Source organism: Canis aureus, chromosome 33 (genome assembly GCF_053574225.1).
Source record: "Canis aureus isolate CA01 chromosome 33, VMU_Caureus_v.1.0, whole genome shotgun sequence".
In the NCBI taxonomy this organism is placed as follows: domain Eukaryota; kingdom Metazoa; phylum Chordata; class Mammalia; order Carnivora; family Canidae; genus Canis; species Canis aureus.
The window spans coordinates 9,916,113-9,935,582 of record NC_135643.1 but is presented as its reverse complement, the minus strand read 5'-3'; the positions used below and the strand labels follow the sequence as shown (position 1 = coordinate 9,935,582).

Sequence of the window (19,470 nt, the reverse complement as noted above, 5' to 3'; positions counted from 1 at the left end):
GCTTGGAAATCATCACTCCATCCTAACAAGAAGTAAAAAGGCTGAACAGATTGAAAGTCATCAACTCTTTTGGATCTGTAAGAGAGAAAGACACAGAGAAAACTAATGTCCCAGAGCAAGAGAAACAGGCACATACAGGGATTCATGTCAAGGATAGAAAAATCTGAACTATAACTGACAAATTTCTAGAGACTCAGTGTGGACAACTCTCAGATTTAAAAACTCCAGGTGGAGTCAGTCATGTGGAAGCACAACATTGTGAGATTTACCCCAAGACTTTGATCAGACTCCTACAGAAAATATCAGAGAAAAATGCCTCACTTTTTCCATAGTGGGAGGGGAAAGGAACCATTTTGAAATACACCAGAACACTCTGTTTTTCTTATTTCTTTTTTTGTCTTTAAGTTTTCAATTTTAATTCCAATTTAGTTAACATACAGTGTTTTATTAGTTACAGGTATACAATAGAGTAATTCAACAATTCTACACATTACTCTGTTTTTCTCTCTACCTTCATTTAGGATTTTTTTCCTTAGCCTTTGTTTATTTACTGTTTCTCAAGCATGTAACTAGGTGTGGATTTCTTTCTTTCTTTCTTTCTTTCTTTCTTTCTTTCTTTCTTTCTTTCTTTCTTCTTTCTTTCTTTCTTTCTTTCTTTCTTTTCTTTCTCTTTCTCTCTTTTTTTTTTTTAATTTATCTCCCTTGGGACTAACTGGGTTTCTGAAATTCCAGCCTATCTCCAGTTTCGGGAATTTCTCAATTTTCATTTCTCTGAATATTTTCTCTCTCCTATTCTTTAAATTATTTCCATTATAAAACTCTGGTTGAACTTAAAAGTAGACATTCACTTATTCACCATATATTGCTGACCACTTACCATGTGTTGGACATTTTTTTGTTTCCAGGTATATATCAGGAAATAAAAATGACATAATAAAACTTACAATAAAAGTACTGTAGTAGAAGGGATGATGACTAAGGAATAAGAGGGTCAAAGTGCTAGGTTGTCTCTGTTTTTAAAAATTTAAATATGAGAAGTTTCGTCAAGTATGCCTCATATGGCATGTTTTCTTGATCTCATATAGACCTGATTATCCTTTCTTAATCTTCCTTTTATATAGTGTTATGCCTAGAAATGGATTTACTCAAAGGGTCTTAACAGACTACAGTTTTCCAAAATTCCCCTTAAATAGAACTTTGTATTTCTGTGAGTGTTAGTTGTTTTTATTACTTCCTTTGTTTAAAGTCCTTTTATTTACCAATTTAAAAAGGACTTTGATATTTTTCAGCTAAAAGATACAGATGTCAAATTAAATTACCTCAAGACTTCTTCCCAGTTTCAAAATGCAGGTGGAGTCAGAGCCAGCCTTTATGAAGCCAGAATATCATACAGCTTAAGGAAGGTATTTCATGAAAACAATAGTTTATTTATATTACAAATATCAAATTAGATACAGAGTCTTGTAAGGGGTTTGTGCAAATGAGATGTCCCAAAGATAAACTTTCAATAACTTAATAAAAATTCTACTGTTGGGACAACATATTAATATATATTAGATATGCTTATATGTGAAATGTCTATTTTTTGCTTTGTAAGGAAATATAGGTTACAGTAATAAATAGATTTATAAGACAAAATGGATTGTACTGAGATCCATATACATCATGCTTCGAATATTAGCCTTTGGATATTTTGTGTCCCATTGTATTCCATCGATAATCTGCTGTCAGTGACCAAATAGCCTTTACTCAAATTGTCAGCTTTGAGTTCCTTAATGTGTTTTGGCTCATAATATTTCTTCTTCCTGTGCTCGTTTATAATGAAAATAAATGTTAGTTACTATTGTGCATTAAGTCACTTATATTTCATGTTAATAGAGTTTAAGGGGGACTTTTGAGAGAAAATGAACATTCAAATAAAAAGAGTGAAAATAATTTTAAAGTAACAAAAGAGCTCAAGACATAGTCATAAAAATTTGGATCCAGAACTCTGTCATATATGTATATATATATTTCTATCCTCATCTTTAAAATTGTCCTCAGAAGTAAGAGTTCTTTTGAGAACAAATTCATCATAGAGAAATGTGGAGTAATTATAGAAATAAATCATCAAATATTTTGAACCTTATATTAAATTAAATAGCTTTTGTAATTTTTATGAGCAGCACCCCACAAGTGATAGCAATATATAATTTTCATCCTTCCCTAAATGATGATGGTCAGAACCCCTCTCCCTCTGCTGGAACACTGTGTGCCACTTACTGTAATTCCCCATCATTTTTTCAGGAAAGTGACACAAGGAAAAGGGATAAATATCAGGATCTTTGTTTTTCACTGAAGTATTTCCAGGTGACTGACCCCTAAGTTTTCCACAGCAAATAGATGTGGGTTAATCTTTTGATGATATTGACCCTATTCTAACTTGTGTCATAGAACTGAAATAGTTTGGAACTATGTTCTTAAACTTGGACTCAGTAAATCACAAGAGACTTTTAGTATATTCTACATTAATATATCTCAAAACATAGTCCAGGGACCATCTGGATTGCAATTACTATTGATATTTTTTAATATCATATAAGACTTATGGACTCAGAATCTTGTAGATCAACAGGGAGTGGGGAGGGACCTGTATTTTTGTAAGTTCTCTATCTTATGAATATTCAACTTTGGGAGCCACAGTTTATATCATGACACCTAACAAATGGCACAATGCAGTACCAAGGCTCCTAGTTGGCTTGCAAGATAGAATCGCCTCTCCTGGAACTCTATACAGACAGGTCTCTTGGGCAAAATTATCTTTAAAAAATTTAGTTAAGAATTTAGAGACAAACACTGGTATTCTCTAAGTTTCAAATAGATGTGAGAATTTTTTTACAGAAAATATTCACTATGAGACAGAATAAAGTAAGTCTGGATTCATAGAGATGTCAACTCTGGAAACCATATTCATAATAACAAAAAAGTAACCAATGATGGAAAAAACATAAAAAAGAAGTTACAATTATTCAAAGAGCGTAATAGAATGAGGCCATTAAACAACTTTATGGTTCCATTTAGTAGCTTCTGGAAGCTTAAATGTGCATAGAATAAATTGGGTTTGTAATTATGATCCAAAATACCCAGAGAAAGACAAGGATGTTTTGAACATTATGTTCAGGGTAGTTTGTGATATGTTTTAGAAAGTTTCCAAACCAAGGCAGTTAAGCTAAAAGGAGTATAAGAAATGTAAATTCTTAGCTAATTGATAAAATTAACTGGAATATTTTTCAATCTCAAGATTTCAGATACTTAATTTTACAATCCATACTTCTTTGTTTTATTCATCCTTTATGTTTTATTCATCCTGGTTGAAGATGCTAGAAATAGTCACTATTTGCACATTATCTTGTCATCAAAATCAAACTTTGGTAATATGACTATTTTTTATGTAATGAATTTAAAATTAGATGAGAAAATTGTCAAATAATTTCTATTAGATGACATGTTTCTATTTTTATTAAATGCTTTTTAATTATATTAAGTGTGATAATTTCTAAAATAGATCAAAAGTATAGAATATGTATCATATATATTTATATTTTGTTTATATTTGTACATAGATAAATATACTACCTTTTTGATAACTGTATAGGCTGCAACCTGTAGATAGATATTCAGATCCTACTCAGCATAAAAATTATGACTTACGAGTGTTGTAAAGCAAATAAATCCTTTTACAAAATAACTTTAGCCATTCTTTTAAAAAATATTTATCATATTTTCAACATATAATAATAAAAATCTAGTTAATGTTTTATGTATTTTTAAAAATATGATCATTGTGGAAATCTGATAATTTAAAAATTCTTACAAAATATATCACCTTATTATCTATTTAAAATATTAATAAAATTAATTATTTTATGTGTGAATATGTTGACCTAATAGAGTAGGGACTCAGTTTCAGAAATATTCTTTAAGACCCATGACAAGCATGCTATCAATTTGATGGTCAAATGAAAGCAATTTCTATCACATCAATTCCAAAGTTGCTCTTTTCTTGCTGGAATTCTTTTTGGTTATTTTTTGTTTTTTTTCTTGCTGGAATTCTTGGAACAAGCACTGGACTTGAAGCCAGGAGATATGACTTCCAATCATGGCTTATATTTGGTTAATTATGATTATAAAGAAAAATCATGTAGTTAACTATGAATAGTTGAACATAGTCATTCATGTTGAGATCCTGTGAACATCTGGAAAACAAGCACTTAATACTTAAATATAATTAGTCATGTTTATAGGAACAAAGAACTTGAGATGGATTAAAAGACAACTATACCACATATTTGCAGTTAGAATATTCAAATACTACACTGACAATAATAAAGATTCTTGTTTTCCTCCTTTTTGTAATCCATTATATCTAGGACCATTGTACTCTTCATCTAAAAAATGATCTAAGGTAGGAAGCACACTGAATGCCTCTATAGATTTTAATTATAGTTTGGAAAATGAAACATTTTGACAGTTTTTGTTTAACAACTTTTAGAATATTTGACTCTCTTAAAATACCGTGGAATTGTCCTAAGAATACTATTTTACAGGCAATTTTTTTGCTGAATAACTTTGTAACTTTAGCTAATTGTAACAGTGGAATACAATAGAGTGTTGGAAGTATTTTCCAACTTTGCTAAATGACTCCTTTATGGAAAATCTGACAGTTTCTTTGCTCTTATTTTTTTATTTTTATTTTTTTTTGTTTGACATCAGGTCTTCAGAATTCTAAGGAAGTATGATCAATGATTAAATGATGGCTTGGTAGGGTGTGAAAACCTAACTGGATTAGAGAGTAGACCTCTTTTCATAATTTACAGTGTAAGCATGGAGATTTAACCTTAATTAGTGTTTTCTACTTATACATGAGTAGTTATAGCTTACCTATGTCCATAGTTCTAACAGAAGTTTTTGTCTTAGAATAACCTTTAATTCTAACCTTTGTTATCTTTTAGTTTCTTTATTTCTAAGAAGTTTGACTTACTGCTATATTCTCATGCACATTGTAACTTAATAAACTTTTATTGAAACATGTTCTTGTTTAATTATTCCTACTGTTCTGTAAAGGAATATTCTGCATTTTTTCATACCCACCCTTCATTTTTTAATATTACACAATCATATATTTTTTAACCTAATAATTGAGAGGATGTGTAATAATTTAAATTTTATTCAGCAAGGTTATAAGGGAGATAAGAGAGGATTTGCAAATTAGTTTGATATTATCTTTGTTCAATCTTTTATCTACATTATATATTTATTTTTGTTAAATACAGCTAATGTTGTCTTTTGTCAGGACTGCTGATCTTTTTTAGTTCAACCTCACTGAATAACTAGGGGTAAAGATTTTACAAATTTCAATTGAGTAATACTATGGTTAGATCCCTGAACTGTTGCAAATTATAGAAATGTAATTAATTAATACTAAAGGATAGAGTTGTAGAAAAATAAACAATGTAAGAGAGAGCACTGCCTGTGTTATTGTATTTAAGAATAATTTCTAAGGCCTCTATCGTTCGTTGACACAAGGCAAGGAAATTTGTTTGAAATCGGCTTCTTCCAGTTGATTCTTCAGAGTTTTCATAGGTAATATTTATCATTCTCAAGGATCTGATGTATCAAATGTTAATGATAGATGAAAAAGAAAATGTCAGTCAGTGAGTATGTCTGTCAAAGATCGATCCTCAATTTTGGGAATATTAGTTTTCAGAGAGATGTAATATTTTCTGTACAATTCCCCATGATTAATATACTTTTGAAATATATACACTTGGATGGAAATCTGTTGTCTTAAGCTGAACATCCTATATTTATCCTCATACTTCATTGAAAGCAATACTCAGGAATGCAGGGCTTACTATCAGTAGTAATAAAAATAGGTATGAAACTGTATCTGCTTCTATAACTAGAATTTTTTAAATATTTGGTAAAGAATAAATTATTTTATTATGAAAAATGATACTGATCCCATATTTAATGCATTAGCAAAATGAACAGATTATGAAATTTCCTATTTCCTAGGGAAAGGAAGAAAAAAATTCTTAAAATGAATTTTTAAAAATGTAAATGAATCTTATAAAATGTTTATGTATTAGTCATTTTAGAAAACAAGTGATTGAGGTAATTTTATGATAAAAATTATTATTTTGCATCATATTTTTTCGCATTTAAATCACATGACTGAATAGAAATTTACCTCAATATAAGAAATTCTTCTGTTATTTAAATAAATACCTTTTCATCTTTACAACTCAAGAACTATTTCATGATATCCTACTTTGTTAAGTAATGTTAGTTCCCTAAAATTGTATTTATGCCACAAGTGAATTTAAAATTCCAGGAGGATTCATTGTCTGACAATTCTGGTTTCTTACTTTTTGTCCTTTTTTGCTTATTAAACTCCAATTATGTTGGTGATTTTTCAGGATTTTGAGAAGCAGTTAGTCTCCCAACTAGTGAAAGGCAAGACCTAGTAGGTCTACACTTTTTTTTTTGCCCTTAACTATTCAATTCTCAGATATTGACCAGTGGAACAAGGTAATTGAACAACTAGGAACACCATGTCCAGAATTTATGAAGAAATTGCAACCTACGGTAAGAAATTATGTGGAGAATCGGCCCAAGTATGCAGGACTCACCTTCCCCAAGCTCTTCCCAGATTCCCTCTTCCCAGCGGACTCTGAGCACAATAAACTCAAAGGTATGACCATCAGCAACAATCTCAGAAGCACTGCGTGGGTGGTGGATTAAACAAATGATAGAGATACCTCTCTTTAACTTGAACTACAATAATTTAAGGAGTATTTTTTAAAGTTTTGTTTGTTTGTTTTACTAAGAGTGTGTGGTCAAGGATTTTGGAATTGTGTGGATATTCAGAGGGAGAGGTAGTAATAAAGGATGTGACAGTGGCATGGGTTACCTATGTCATGAGGCTTATTTGGAATCTTAAAATTCTTTTGCAGTGTAACTCTAAAAGACCAATGTGATATACATTGAAGTAATTGTTCTAATTCTTTTTATTACCTGGAGAATATTTCAACACAGTGTTTTGTTGTAAAATCTTGGAGACACAGGTGTTTGAGTTTTCTATTATTTATATTTTATGGAATGTTTAACTACCGATTTTTCATCTTATGAGTAACCAGTGAGATTTACTTACACATTTTATATTCAATAGAAATATTTGCATCAATAAGTAATTCTTTCTGCTACTATGTCTGTAGTTATGAACTTCAGTGGGATGCCTGGGTGGCTCAGTGGTTGGGCACCTGCCTTTGGCCCGGGTCATGATCCTGGGATCGAGTCCCATATTGGGCTCCCTGCAAAGAGCCTGCTTCTGCCTCTGCCTATGTCTCTGTCTCTGTCTCTCTCTCTCTCTCTGTCTTTCATGAACAAATAAATAAATCTTAAAAAAAAAATAACTTCAGTAACAAATCTTAGTTTCTTCAGCTACAAACTGAGATAATAATGCCTTAGTCATAGGATTAGAGACAAGGGATAAATTTGGCAATGTGTAAAATATACTGTAAATAATATTCTATTTCTTATTTTAATTTAGAACATTTTAGGGAACCTGATTTTGAAACAAATTTGTTTTTTTCCTTGCCTGAGCTCAAATGCTGTCCCTGAAAATCTGTGTGAGCCTGGACAAGTCATCTGATCTATCTATACCTCTTTTAACAAATGAAAGTAGGAAGTGTCTACCTTAGGATCATTGAGAGAATTAACTGACTAAATATTTTTGTCAAACACTTAAAACAATGCCTGGCTCATAGTAAATACTCGGTAGCTGTTAGACATTTTTTAAAAAGTAATAATTATTATTTAAAATATAATGATATATATCAAAAAAAGAATAAGGATGCATGCTTTTGAAATTTTTCCCCAAAAATTCAGTGTATAATTAATTAACTATAGACTTAACTTACAGACATAATTTATAGCAAATACAGACTTAAATGAGACAGAGAAACTTAAAATGTGGTGCCATTTTCCAGGGTCTTATCCCCAGTCTTATATGTCGTGGATTGTAAGTGTACAGAACTGTTCCTGTGTTCTTGACAGTTTCATTGCACAATTGGGTTGCTTCCTTCAGTTGACTTGACACTCTGAATGACAACAGATGAAATGATTACTAAGACGGCTGCTTTTTTTTTTTTTTTTTTTTAAGATTCTATCCATTTATTCATGAGAGACACAGAGAGAGGGGGGTGGGGGCAGGCTCCATGCAGGGAGCCTGACGTGGGATCCGATCCCGAGTCTCCAGGATCACACCCTGGGCTGATGGCAGGGCTAAACCGCTGAGCCACCCTGGCTGCCCTAAGACTGCTGCTTTTAAAGATCAACACTGCCTATATATTCCAAATGGAGATTTGAAGAACTTAGTGTCTTTATAAAGCTAATTGGCATGTCAGGCAAAAGTAATCTCTTTATCTGAAGACACTTGTAGTGTAACAGTATGGGGATGTTAAAAGCCCTAATCAAATTATTTGAGATAATGACAGCACTTGTAGAAAAGCTATTAAATAACATACCATGCTTCATAATATAATTCTGACTTTCTTGAGTTTTTTTTTTTGCTTTTTAATTCAACTTCAATCTCCATGATTATATTATTTTTACAAATGATAAGCTAGTTTATATATTTATAATTATTTAATGATAATTTTAATATAATAATTGGTAAATTATAAAGATTTCCACAAATAGTAAGAGGGAAGAATTTGTTGTTATTTAAAAAGAGTGTAAGACATTTACTTGCAAATAAAAGAATGAGAAAGGAGGAATTGAAAACTTTTCTTCCTCCTTATTTTGTTCCCTTCAAATACTATTGATCACTGTTCCTTAGAGACTAGATTCTTTGGTATTACTGTAGTTCGTGCCTCGATAGATTCGGAGCCCAGGCCAACCCCCACCGCTTTTAAAACATAGGGGATTTGATGGGAGAATTTTTGGGAGGTGGGTGTATGTGTCTGGGTATAAAATCAGAAAGATCTCTGAATCAATGAAATGAATAAATATAGCCCTATTGGGCCATTAAAGGAGGGTCATGGAACAAACAATATTTTCACCATAAAATTTTCATATCAGTTTGGAGATGCATTTTCTGTTTTATGTCTAAAGTTTTATGTTTGTAGAGATTGAAAACTGAGTGTCTTTTAGCATTGTTATTAAATAAATACACTTACTGATCATCACCATTTAATTTTTTTGGGATCTCTGGCACCTTGCACTACCTGACACAGAGTAGATATTTAGTATTTTATATATTGAACTATATCAATATGGTTACTGAGATGTGTGAATTCTTTCTTCAAATCTGTCCCCTCCTCTCTATCCTTGAAACTTCTGTTCCTATTAAAGCCCTCATTGTCTTTTCAATCCTCAAAAAAAGTCACCCCAACCTCTTGCCTCCCTCTAGTATCCCTTTTGTCCTATCTCAGAAAAGCTTTTAAAATGAGCAATCTATATCCACTTTATCTGCTTCCTTTTTAAAACTTCATTCTATCACATTTATATATATGTATAAAATACACATAAAATATATTAAAATATATATATTCTTCCCTCCTCAGAGGTAACTATTATTTTGTTTCTTGATTATTCTTGCAGTCTTTTTCTAATCGTTTATATACATTAATAGGAAGAGAGGGAAATATTTGTTGTTTTAGTGAGAAGGGGTAGATGTATACAAATGATATAATGATCTATGCATCATTCTTGCAACTTTGTTTTGTTGCTTAACAACATGCCCGTGTGAGTACATATATATCTCATTCTTTTAAATTGCCAACTACAATTCCATGGTATAGTTGTACCATAGCTCATTTTTTAAATTATTTTTTTGCCCTCTGGATAGAAATTTAGACTTTATTTTTTTTTTTTTATTTCATAACCAACACTATAGTGAACATCCTTTCTGTGTTTTTTTTTTTTCATGAACATGTACAATTGTTTCTATAGGCTGTATACCAAAAGTGGAACTGCTGGATCATAAAGTATTCACATTAAAATTTTAATAGTCCTGGGATCCCTGGGTGGCTCAGCGGTTTGGTGCCTGCCTTTGGCACAGGGCGCGATCCTGGAGTCCTGGGATCGAGTCCCGCATCAGGCTCCCTGCATGGAGCCTGCTTCTCCCTCCTCCTGTGTCTCTTCCTCTCTCTCTCTCTCTGTCTATCATGAATAAATAAATAAATAAATCTTTAAAAAACAAAACAAAAAAAATAAATAAAATTTTAATAGTCCAAATTTGCCTTGTAGAAACATTTATCAATTTAACACTCACAACAACATGAATGAAATTACCTGGTATGAGTAAATGTTACACCTTTTTCTTTTTTTTTCCAATCTGGTGAATAAAAAACATTTCATTGTTTCATTTTGCATTTTCCTAGTCACTTGGTAAAGTTGCCCAATGTTTGGAAGGAAGGTGGTAGTTTATCTTTGTTTTCTTAATTTTCTCTCCCTCCAACAAATTTTCCTGACAAAGTCAAAGTTTTACTAATTGTTTCTCTCCTTCATTGTTTCAGCCAGCCAAGCCAGGGACTTATTGTCAAAGATGCTAGTGATTGACCCTGCAAAAAGGATATCAGTGGATGACGCCTTACAGCATCCTTACATCAATGTCTGGTACGACCCTGCCGAAGTGGAGGCGGTAAGGCATAGTAGGCTTATTCACTTTCCTTCCACAAACAAATCAGAATAATTGGGTGCTCAGTGGTGAAAACTGCAAGAGAATTAGAACCCAAAAGCACACACAAAGGATCTTCAGGCAATTCCTAAGTCACAAAGTTATTACCTTCCTCTATAAAAGTTATTTTCTTTCACCCATATTTTACATGCTTTTCTTTTTCAGGGTTTTCCATGAGAGTGGATTTATCCAAAAAGCCTTAGCTGTCCATGACACATCCATTTGCTTTTGTGAAATTGTTAACAACCCCAGTGTTTGCTTTTTTATGCTGAATTTCCAACTTCTGATGCAAATTAAGTAGCAGAAATCGTAATAGAGAATAAGGTGCTTTGCCTCTCTTTCCTTAATAAGATGCCTACCATTACTCAAGTGTGGCACCACAAGCATTTCGCAGATAGAGCTTTTACCAGGCCATTGGTGACTTTGTGAAACCTTACATGGATTAGATGAGAAAACCTAGGTAGTTCAGTGCAGAGTAGTTCAGGTTTATTCTAAATTCACTGACAAAGTAAGATGAACCTCCATATTGTAAATCTAGTCTGAGTTTAAAGATCTTCTCTGAAGCATCACTTTTTTAAAAACTATTTCCAACCATTCAATATCTTTCCCCCAATCTCTTTCTTATGTCTTTGCCTTTCTCCTTTTCTGCCTGGAGCCAAGGCAAAGGATTATTGTTGTTGCCTATGTGTGTTCATAGGCCTCCTGATGAGAATATCCTTTGGTCTCTTTTTTAAATGTTGCCATCAGCAATGTTATCTTCTCCTCAAAGAATCAAAATCTCCTCAAATTCTTAGAATACCTCTGCTAAATGACTTTTTTCCTTTTTTTTTTTAACATAATAGCTTCAAAGTACTTTGAATTGGTTTTTAACACCTATTTGAAATACTCTCTTTACTTGTTTTCTCATATCTTTCTCTGTATTTCAAAGTATTCTTGTTTGAGCCTAATTTTGCTTTGTTTCAGCTTCCTTTTGTTTCATTGTGCGCCTGCCTACATCGAGATGCTGGATTCAGACTGACATAATTCTTAACCCTTTATCTTTCACCAGAAAAGTGAGAGCTGACAGATGGGAGTGGGAATTAGGGAGAATTAAACTTTGTAAACATAATATTCAAAAAACTACTTTTCATAGTAACCCGATGAATCAAAAATTTTTGAGGAAAACACTTTAGTGATAAATGAGTCTCTCAAGTGTGGAAACTGGGGTGTTAACAATCCTTGATGACATATTCTTAAGATCTGCTCTCTTAAGCATCATTTCACAATGATGTTGAAATTTCAGTTTGCTTAGAATTAATTTTTAGTCACTTGATTTGATTTTTACAAAATAAAATCCTAATTTTTTTTAAAGATTTTATTTATTTATTTGAGAGAGAGGGAGAGATAGTGAGAGAGAGCACAAGCAGAAGGCAGGGAGAAGGAGAAGCAGAGTCCCTGTGAGCAGGGAACCTGACACGTGGCTGGATCCCAGGATGCTGGGATCAGGACCCGAGCTGAAGGCAGACACTTAACCAACTGAGCTACCCAGATGCCCCAAATCCTAACATTTTTATGGGTAAAAGATAGAATCACTTTTCTCTCACTCTTAGGAAATACTTTCAAAGACGTTCTTGGGGTACAATGAAGTAATGAAGTCAGTAAGAGAAAGTATGATATATAAATATGTGAAAAGTAAGTGTAAATATTTTTCCTTTGATGATTTTCAAGAAAATACTTTAGGTTATGTTGATAAAAATTTTAGACCAACACAAATTATTTAAAATTGTTACTCCTCATTTATTTTGATCATTCAAATCATGTGGCATGTTTATTTTTTCTTACATCTAATGTAATGTGTGTAATCTGTTTTTAATGGATTGTGGCCCAGAGTTTAATTGGAGTCATAAAGTCTGCATTTGTAATTCACTTGGGATTATGTTGCCTATAAAAGAAATAGTTGTTTAGATTCTAAACATATTAATGAATAGCATCAGTGAGTTTTTAAATTTAACTTTTTATGAAAAATTTCTTCAAAGGGTAAAAAACGTAAGATTTAGGGTGCTAAAGTGGCTAGAACCTTGTTCTTCTTCATTTCAATATTGTCATCCTGGAGAGTAGATAGTAACAATATAAGATGTGGATTTTAGGGGAAGGATTTGATAGAGCCTGAAGGTTTAGGAAAAGGGATCAGTAAATGCACAGAAGAACAAGCAGGTATTTATCACTTAGGCTAGGATCATTGATTATACAAGGATAAACATGTTTTACATGTAGACATGTTGCAGGGAATAGGTCAGAATTCTGACCCTAGGGCAAGGATAATTCATTACTTTATAAAATGTATTATACAAGTCACAACTAGGAAGAGACAGATTCTAAAGATGCTAGAAGCAATGGTCAGCTATGCTTTCTGCAATGCCCTTAGAAAATGCCTTTGTTATTGCATGTGAACTTACATTTAAAATAAAATAACCTTTCTTTATGGATGCATGGCAAAGCTATAATTTCCAAGGTATATTTTCTGCCAAGACTGCCAAGACCGTTCTGTAAAATAAACTCTGGTGTATTCTATAATCCAAACAAATGGAAGTATCAAATAATCAGAATTTCCATGATTAAAAGTTTATCCAGGATATCCAGGCTCAATCAGCCTTCAAGTAACTCACATGATATTACAAAGGGAAGGAAATTCAAAGATGAGAGGAAAGAAACATATATTTCATTGCAAAAAAATGAGGCAAATGGAAAGGGAAAAAGGAGAAACTGCAAGAGAATGTGATTTCTTCAGGGAAAGTAGGAAAGCAGGAAAGGAGAAGAGAGAAATGCTATGTGTACTAATCTATTCATCATAACTTACCACTTGTTTCCAAAAGTGCCAAAGTACTAAAATGAAAAGAGAAGAGCTTATGAATGCTGTCATAACTCGAAGAAAATTACTCATGCAACCATGAACTTGAGAAATTTAAAAGTTGAATGTCAAGGTTAATGGTGATCTGTGTAAGAGTGCATAAAGAGTTTTAAAGTTGTAACTGCTCAGATTATTAGCAAGCTCTTATTCAAATAATGTTCAGAGTAAAAAAAAACAATGCGCCCCAAACAGGGTGCAAAGTCCACATTTAGTGTCAATGCTTTCTTATAAGATAGTTGGAAGGCATTCTAACTCTGTTTCAGTATTTATCAAGAGGGCAAAAACATCATATACAAATGCAATGCATTCTGTTGTATACATCTTCACAGGCATGAAAGATGGGGTAGGTTTTTACATTTCTGCTCTCCCACTTACTAGCTGGCCTTGGTCAAGTTTCTTAACCTTTCTTCAGCTCAGTTTTCTAAATTGAGAATAGGGAGCATTCATACTTAGTGCATATTTACTTACATAGTACTTACTCAGAGAATATAAAGAGTTAATGTACATGAAGTGCTCAGTACACTACTATAGCTAGTAGGGATCATAGAAATTCTTACTATTGCTATTACTATTACAACTTTTTATATGCAAAGCTCAACTACCTTTTGATATTTAGAAAGATACATATATTTAGTAAAAAAAAAAGACCAGCTGGCCAAAAAATTGTAAAAGTATTCTATAACATTAAAAAAAAATCCTGGAAATTATGTAGCTCCTACAAGATTTTAAACTGTTGGTCCTTTTTTGGCTGAAATATGCCCACTTCTACTTTGTCAAGTGTAAGAGAATTCAGTGCCACTTATTTAAGCCAAAATAAAGGCACATTATATAGCTCATAAATCCTCATTATAATCAACTTAATGAAACTAAAGGATATTCAGGACTGTTTGGGGAATCACTTTAAATATATTCCCTGTGCTCTGTTAGAAATATGGAAACAATGAGGATCAGTTGCCTTATTTCTACAAGATTCTTGAGTTTAGAAACTCTGTTAGAGAAGAAGGTGGCTTTCACTTTGCAACCTCTGAGAGTAGGGGCATAGAGGCATATTAGGGGCATCATCATGAACTACAAACTAAAGAAGAGTTGATTATGTTTCATGGCACATGAAAAAGGAATTTAAGAAGAATATAAAATGGAACCCTTTTTTTAAGCACACTTTTATTTCTCTCAGAAATTCTAGAGCACCCTCCTGCATTGCTAGTAGTGGAAGAGGGAGATAGGAGAGGGAAGGGAGGGAGAGGTGATACATTCAGTGACCAAATCGAACACCTCAAAACTCAAAGTAGTCCTCATAGAGAAGCCAATTAAAAATGTAGGAGCAGAGAAGGACTTTTGTTTATTTCTCAGTTCATGACAGGAAGGAAGGATTAGGATTTGTCACTAGAACCATCATCCAACATGGGACTGGTACTGGGGACCAGGCTCATGACCAGCAGTGTTTAGCCAAGTCCACTGTTAGTTGAACTTTGTCTCAGAGAGCCTCAGATACAATCTTCAATGGTCAAAATGTTATTCTGGAAAGCTGGACAGAGGGGCAGTTTGAACCAGTCAGGCTGTTGTTATCTAAGAATTCCTTTCTCTAGTGGGCAAGCCCTGGGGACTTGAGAACCCAGAAAAGTGATGGCAGGCAACACAGGACCATCTGAATGGTAGCTGAGACAAAGTTACAGGAGGGAATGCTAGAACAGAGGCATGGAATGTGGGGCTAAGCTGAGGAGTAGACTGAGGAGAGAGGTTGGAAATGTTTTGATTGAGAATATAAGTACACATGTCATCCTTATAGAGACCAAAGAAAAGGTAATTAATCCAATCAGTTTGGGTAGAATGTGATTAGGGAAGCAAGGTGGTGTTGAACTTGTTAATTGTTTCTTGCCTAATTCAAGATTAATTTGGGAATTAATTTGGCTGGGTGGGAATTTAATCTACCTATACAGATCCTAAATTAAACAAACCGGTCTTCAGATTCACAGTGAGAGTATAATCCCAGAAACAGAGTTAACATTTACACATGTTAGCGTTGAAATTCAATAAGCCTAGAATAGTCAGTAATGTTACACATTACTGTCTGTAACATAAGGTAATTAATAAAGTCATAAATATTTTACTGATATTATTATTTGCTATTTCATTCCTTTAGGGACTATGTTATTTTTTGCCTCCAGTGAGAAGATTTATAGGAACAAGCAAACTTGACTTATATTAAGCTCTTTTATTGCAAGGCCATCATAGATTTCATGCTTTTTTTTTTTTAAGATTATTTATTTATTTATTCATGGAAGACAGAGAGAGAGAGAAAGAGAAGCCGAGACACAGGCGGAGGGAGAAGCGGGCTGTGGGACTTGAACCTGGGTCTCCAGGATCATGCCCTGAGCCGAAGGCTGACGCTCAACTGTGGAGCCACCCAGGCATCCTGATTTCATGCTCTTTGAAGAGAGTTACTATCTGATGTTGTTTTGGCCATCTTCTTGTTTGCTATTGTATCTTATCTATCTTATCAGTCATTACCAAAGAAAGCACGTGGAAAGGATCACCAACTGTACAGGAAATATGCATTTTTTCAATCTTCTTGTGGCATAGATATCTAACGTTTCTTTTATTTTTTGAAGTCCCACTTCCTTTTTTTAAAATTGTGGTTGACACATAATGTTACATTAGTTTCAGATACAACATAGTGATTCCACAAGTCTATATGTTATGCTACAAGTGTAGCTACCGCCTGTCACCATTCAACACTTGGGATCCCTGGGTGGCGCAGCGGTTTGGCGCCTGCCTTTGGCCCAGGGCGCGATCCTGGAGACCCGGGATCGAATCCCACGTCGGGCTCCCGGTGCATGGAGCCTGCTTCTCCCTCTGCCTGTGTCTCTGCCTCTCTCTCTCTCTGTGACTATCATAAATAAATAAAAATTAAAAAAAAAAACACTATTACAATACCATTGATTATATTCCCTGTGCTGTACTTTTGTCATTATGACTTATTCATTCCATACTGGAGGCCTGTATCTCCCACTGCCCTTTATTCATTTTTCCTATCCCCCATCCCCTTCCCTTCTGGCAACCATCAAGTTTATTTTTTGCTTAGTCTGTTTCTGCTTTTTGCTTATTTCTTTACTCATTTGTTTTAATGTTTAGATTCCACGTATAAGTGAGATCATATGGTACTTCTCTTTCTCTGTCTGACTTATTTCACTTAACATAATACTCCCTAGGTCTATCCCATGTGTCTCAAATGGCAATATCTCATTCCTTTTTTGTGGTGGTGTAATATTCCATTGTGTGTTTTGTGTCTGTGTGTGTACACACCACATCTTCCTTATCCATCTATCTGTTGATGGGTACTTAGGTTGCTTCCACATCTTGGCTATTGTAAATAATATTGCAATAAACATAGGGTTCATATATCTTTTCAAATTAGTGTTTTCATATTCTTTGGGCAAATACCCAGTAGTGGAATTACTGGATCATATAGTATTTCTATTTTTAAAAAAAGATTTATTTATTTATTTGAGAGACTATGTGCATGCATGCACGCATGAGCAGGAGGAAAGGCCGAGGGAGAGGGAGAGGGGAAGCAGATTCCCCACTGAGTGGAGAGCTGAACCAGGGATCTCAGGACCCTGAGATCATGACCTGCGCTGAAACCATGACCTGGAAGCTTAACCAACTCAGCACCATGCTTAGCCCTATACTAAGGCACCCCTAGTATTTCTATTTTCAATTTTTTAAGGAACTTCCATAATGTTTTCCACAGTGGCTGCACCAATTTACATTTCCACCAACAGTGCATGAGGCTTCCCCTTTCTCCATATCCTGGCCAACACCTGTTGTTTCTTGTGTTGTTCCTTTTAGCAATTCTGACACATGTGAGATGATATCTCATAGTGGTTTTCATTTGCATTTCCTTAATAGTGATGTTGAGCATCTTTTCATGTATCTATTGGCCATCTATATATCCTCTTTGTTTTTTTTTTTTTTTGTTTTTTTTTTTTTTTTTATATATCCTCTTTGGAAAAAAAATGTCTATTCAGGTCCTAAGCCCATTTTTTAATTGGATTATTTGTTTTGTTTTGTTTTTGATGTTAAATTGGTTGAGTTGTGGAAGTTCTTTATATATTTTGGACATTAACCTCTTATCAGATATATCATTTGCAAATAGATATATGAATTTTAATGTTGCATATATCTGGAAATATGTTCAAGGTAAATCTTTTTTGTTGTTGTTGTTCAAGGTAAATCTTAAATGAGAGCTTAGAGATCATTGTAGAATGGTTTTGTGCTACTGTTCAGCATTATCAACAGAGTATCAGGTGTCTAATTGTGAGCAGCTACAGGAACACAGGACCAGAAACCATGAGAAAAATAGAATAGGGCTAAGCATGGGGCCAAAAAGCATTGAGAAGACAATCAGAAGCCTGTGGTCAAAGTAGTACAGGCTCCAGAGCTTGGTCTGAGCAATTCAGGGTGAGAGCTGATGCCAGTATGTGGACAAATCAGATAGGACAGGCAGATAGCAGTTCAGGAGAGACCTGTGGCCATATATCAGAGTTCTGAACAGATGCCACACTAGTGCATTTTAAACGGTGGCAAAGGGATCCCTGGGTGGCTCAGCAGTTGAGCATCTGCCTTTGGCTCAGGGCGTGAACCCGGAGTCCCAGGATTGAATCCCACATCGAGCTCCCTGCATGGAGCCTGCTTCTCCCTCTGCCTGTGTCTCTGCCTGCCTCTCTCTCTGTGTCTCTCATGAATAAATAAATAAAAACTAAATAAACAGTGGCAAAGCTAAGGATATTTTCTGATTGGAATGTAAAAGTCAAGAACAGGTACTTTTGGAACTCAGAGATTAGCAATCCTAGGAAGCTAGTAGTAGAAGTTGGTAGTAGCTACTACCAACCCTGGAGTGAGGAACTGGTTTACTGTAGCCCAGGCTGAGGTAATGATGGCCTATCTAGTGGGAGTCAGACTTACAGAGACAAAGGAGATAGAGCTGCTTCTGGAAAGAGGAATCAGAGAAATAGCCTGGCTTTTCTCCACTCCCCCCAACTCCTAGTAGTATCTCCCTCCTGTCAGCTAGACCAGCCCTAAATCAGCCAATAGGTGAGCCTGGGAAATGCAGTCTTTAGTGGCTGGCCTCTGAGATACAGAGCAGGGAAAGGAGGGGTGAAGACTGTATCTGTGGGCAAACAGAGTGAGGGCTGGCCCTCACCTATCCATATTTTCCTCATTTGTAGCTCTAAAACTCTGACCAAGTAAAACCGACTTAATCTGGAAAGCACAAAACTTTGGGAGATCAGAAGAGGTGCTCAGGGGCCTCACTAGGTTAAAGTGATGTAAACATTACCTCTAATAAGCCCTAGTAATTATTCCATTTTCTTAAGTATCTTGTGATCTCTTTCTAAAGAATCACAAGTACTATGCCTACCTGACAGTCTTGGCATAAGAGAACTTCACATTGGGCCTTAAGTTGAATGTATATAGTTTCCTCCTGTTATGTGTTGTTGTCACTTTTTCAGTCATTTGTTATAGGTTGATGAGGAAGCTAAACGTTGTTGAGCCAGTGTTGAACAATGTGTGCTTGGGGAGGATGAGGGATTCAGCCATCTGTTTTCCTTTAGGTTGTTTTAATTCTACTCTGCCACTGCCAACTGGGGAAAAAAAAACAAAAAACAAAAAACCCCAAAACAAAACCTGTATCAATCTGTCTTCTCATCCACCTCTTTGTTATTTTTTCCTTGTCTTTCCTTTTCTTCTTAGCCTTTTCTCTCTCTCTCTCTCTCTCTTTTTTTTTTTTATTCAGCTCTCATGGAGCTGTTCACATTAGGCCTTGATTATTTATTAACAATTTAATATTCATTCATTC

At 34.2% G+C, this 19,470-nt stretch overlaps 1 protein-coding gene across 7 annotated transcripts in view; it reads left to right on the top strand.

Annotated features, from left to right (window-relative positions):
- The window catches only part of MAPK10 (mitogen-activated protein kinase 10), a 300,398-nt gene that overhangs the window by 240,798 nt on the left and 40,130 nt on the right, over window positions 1–19,470 (top strand). For all 7 annotated transcript variants that reach the window (XM_077882779.1, XM_077882777.1, XM_077882781.1 and 4 more), the window contains 2 exons: window positions 6,554–6,736; window positions 10,566–10,690. In XM_077882779.1, coding sequence (XP_077738905.1) covers window positions 6,554–6,736; window positions 10,566–10,690 — 308 coding nt within the window. The remainder of the gene's footprint in view (window positions 1–6,553; window positions 6,737–10,565; window positions 10,691–19,470) is intronic.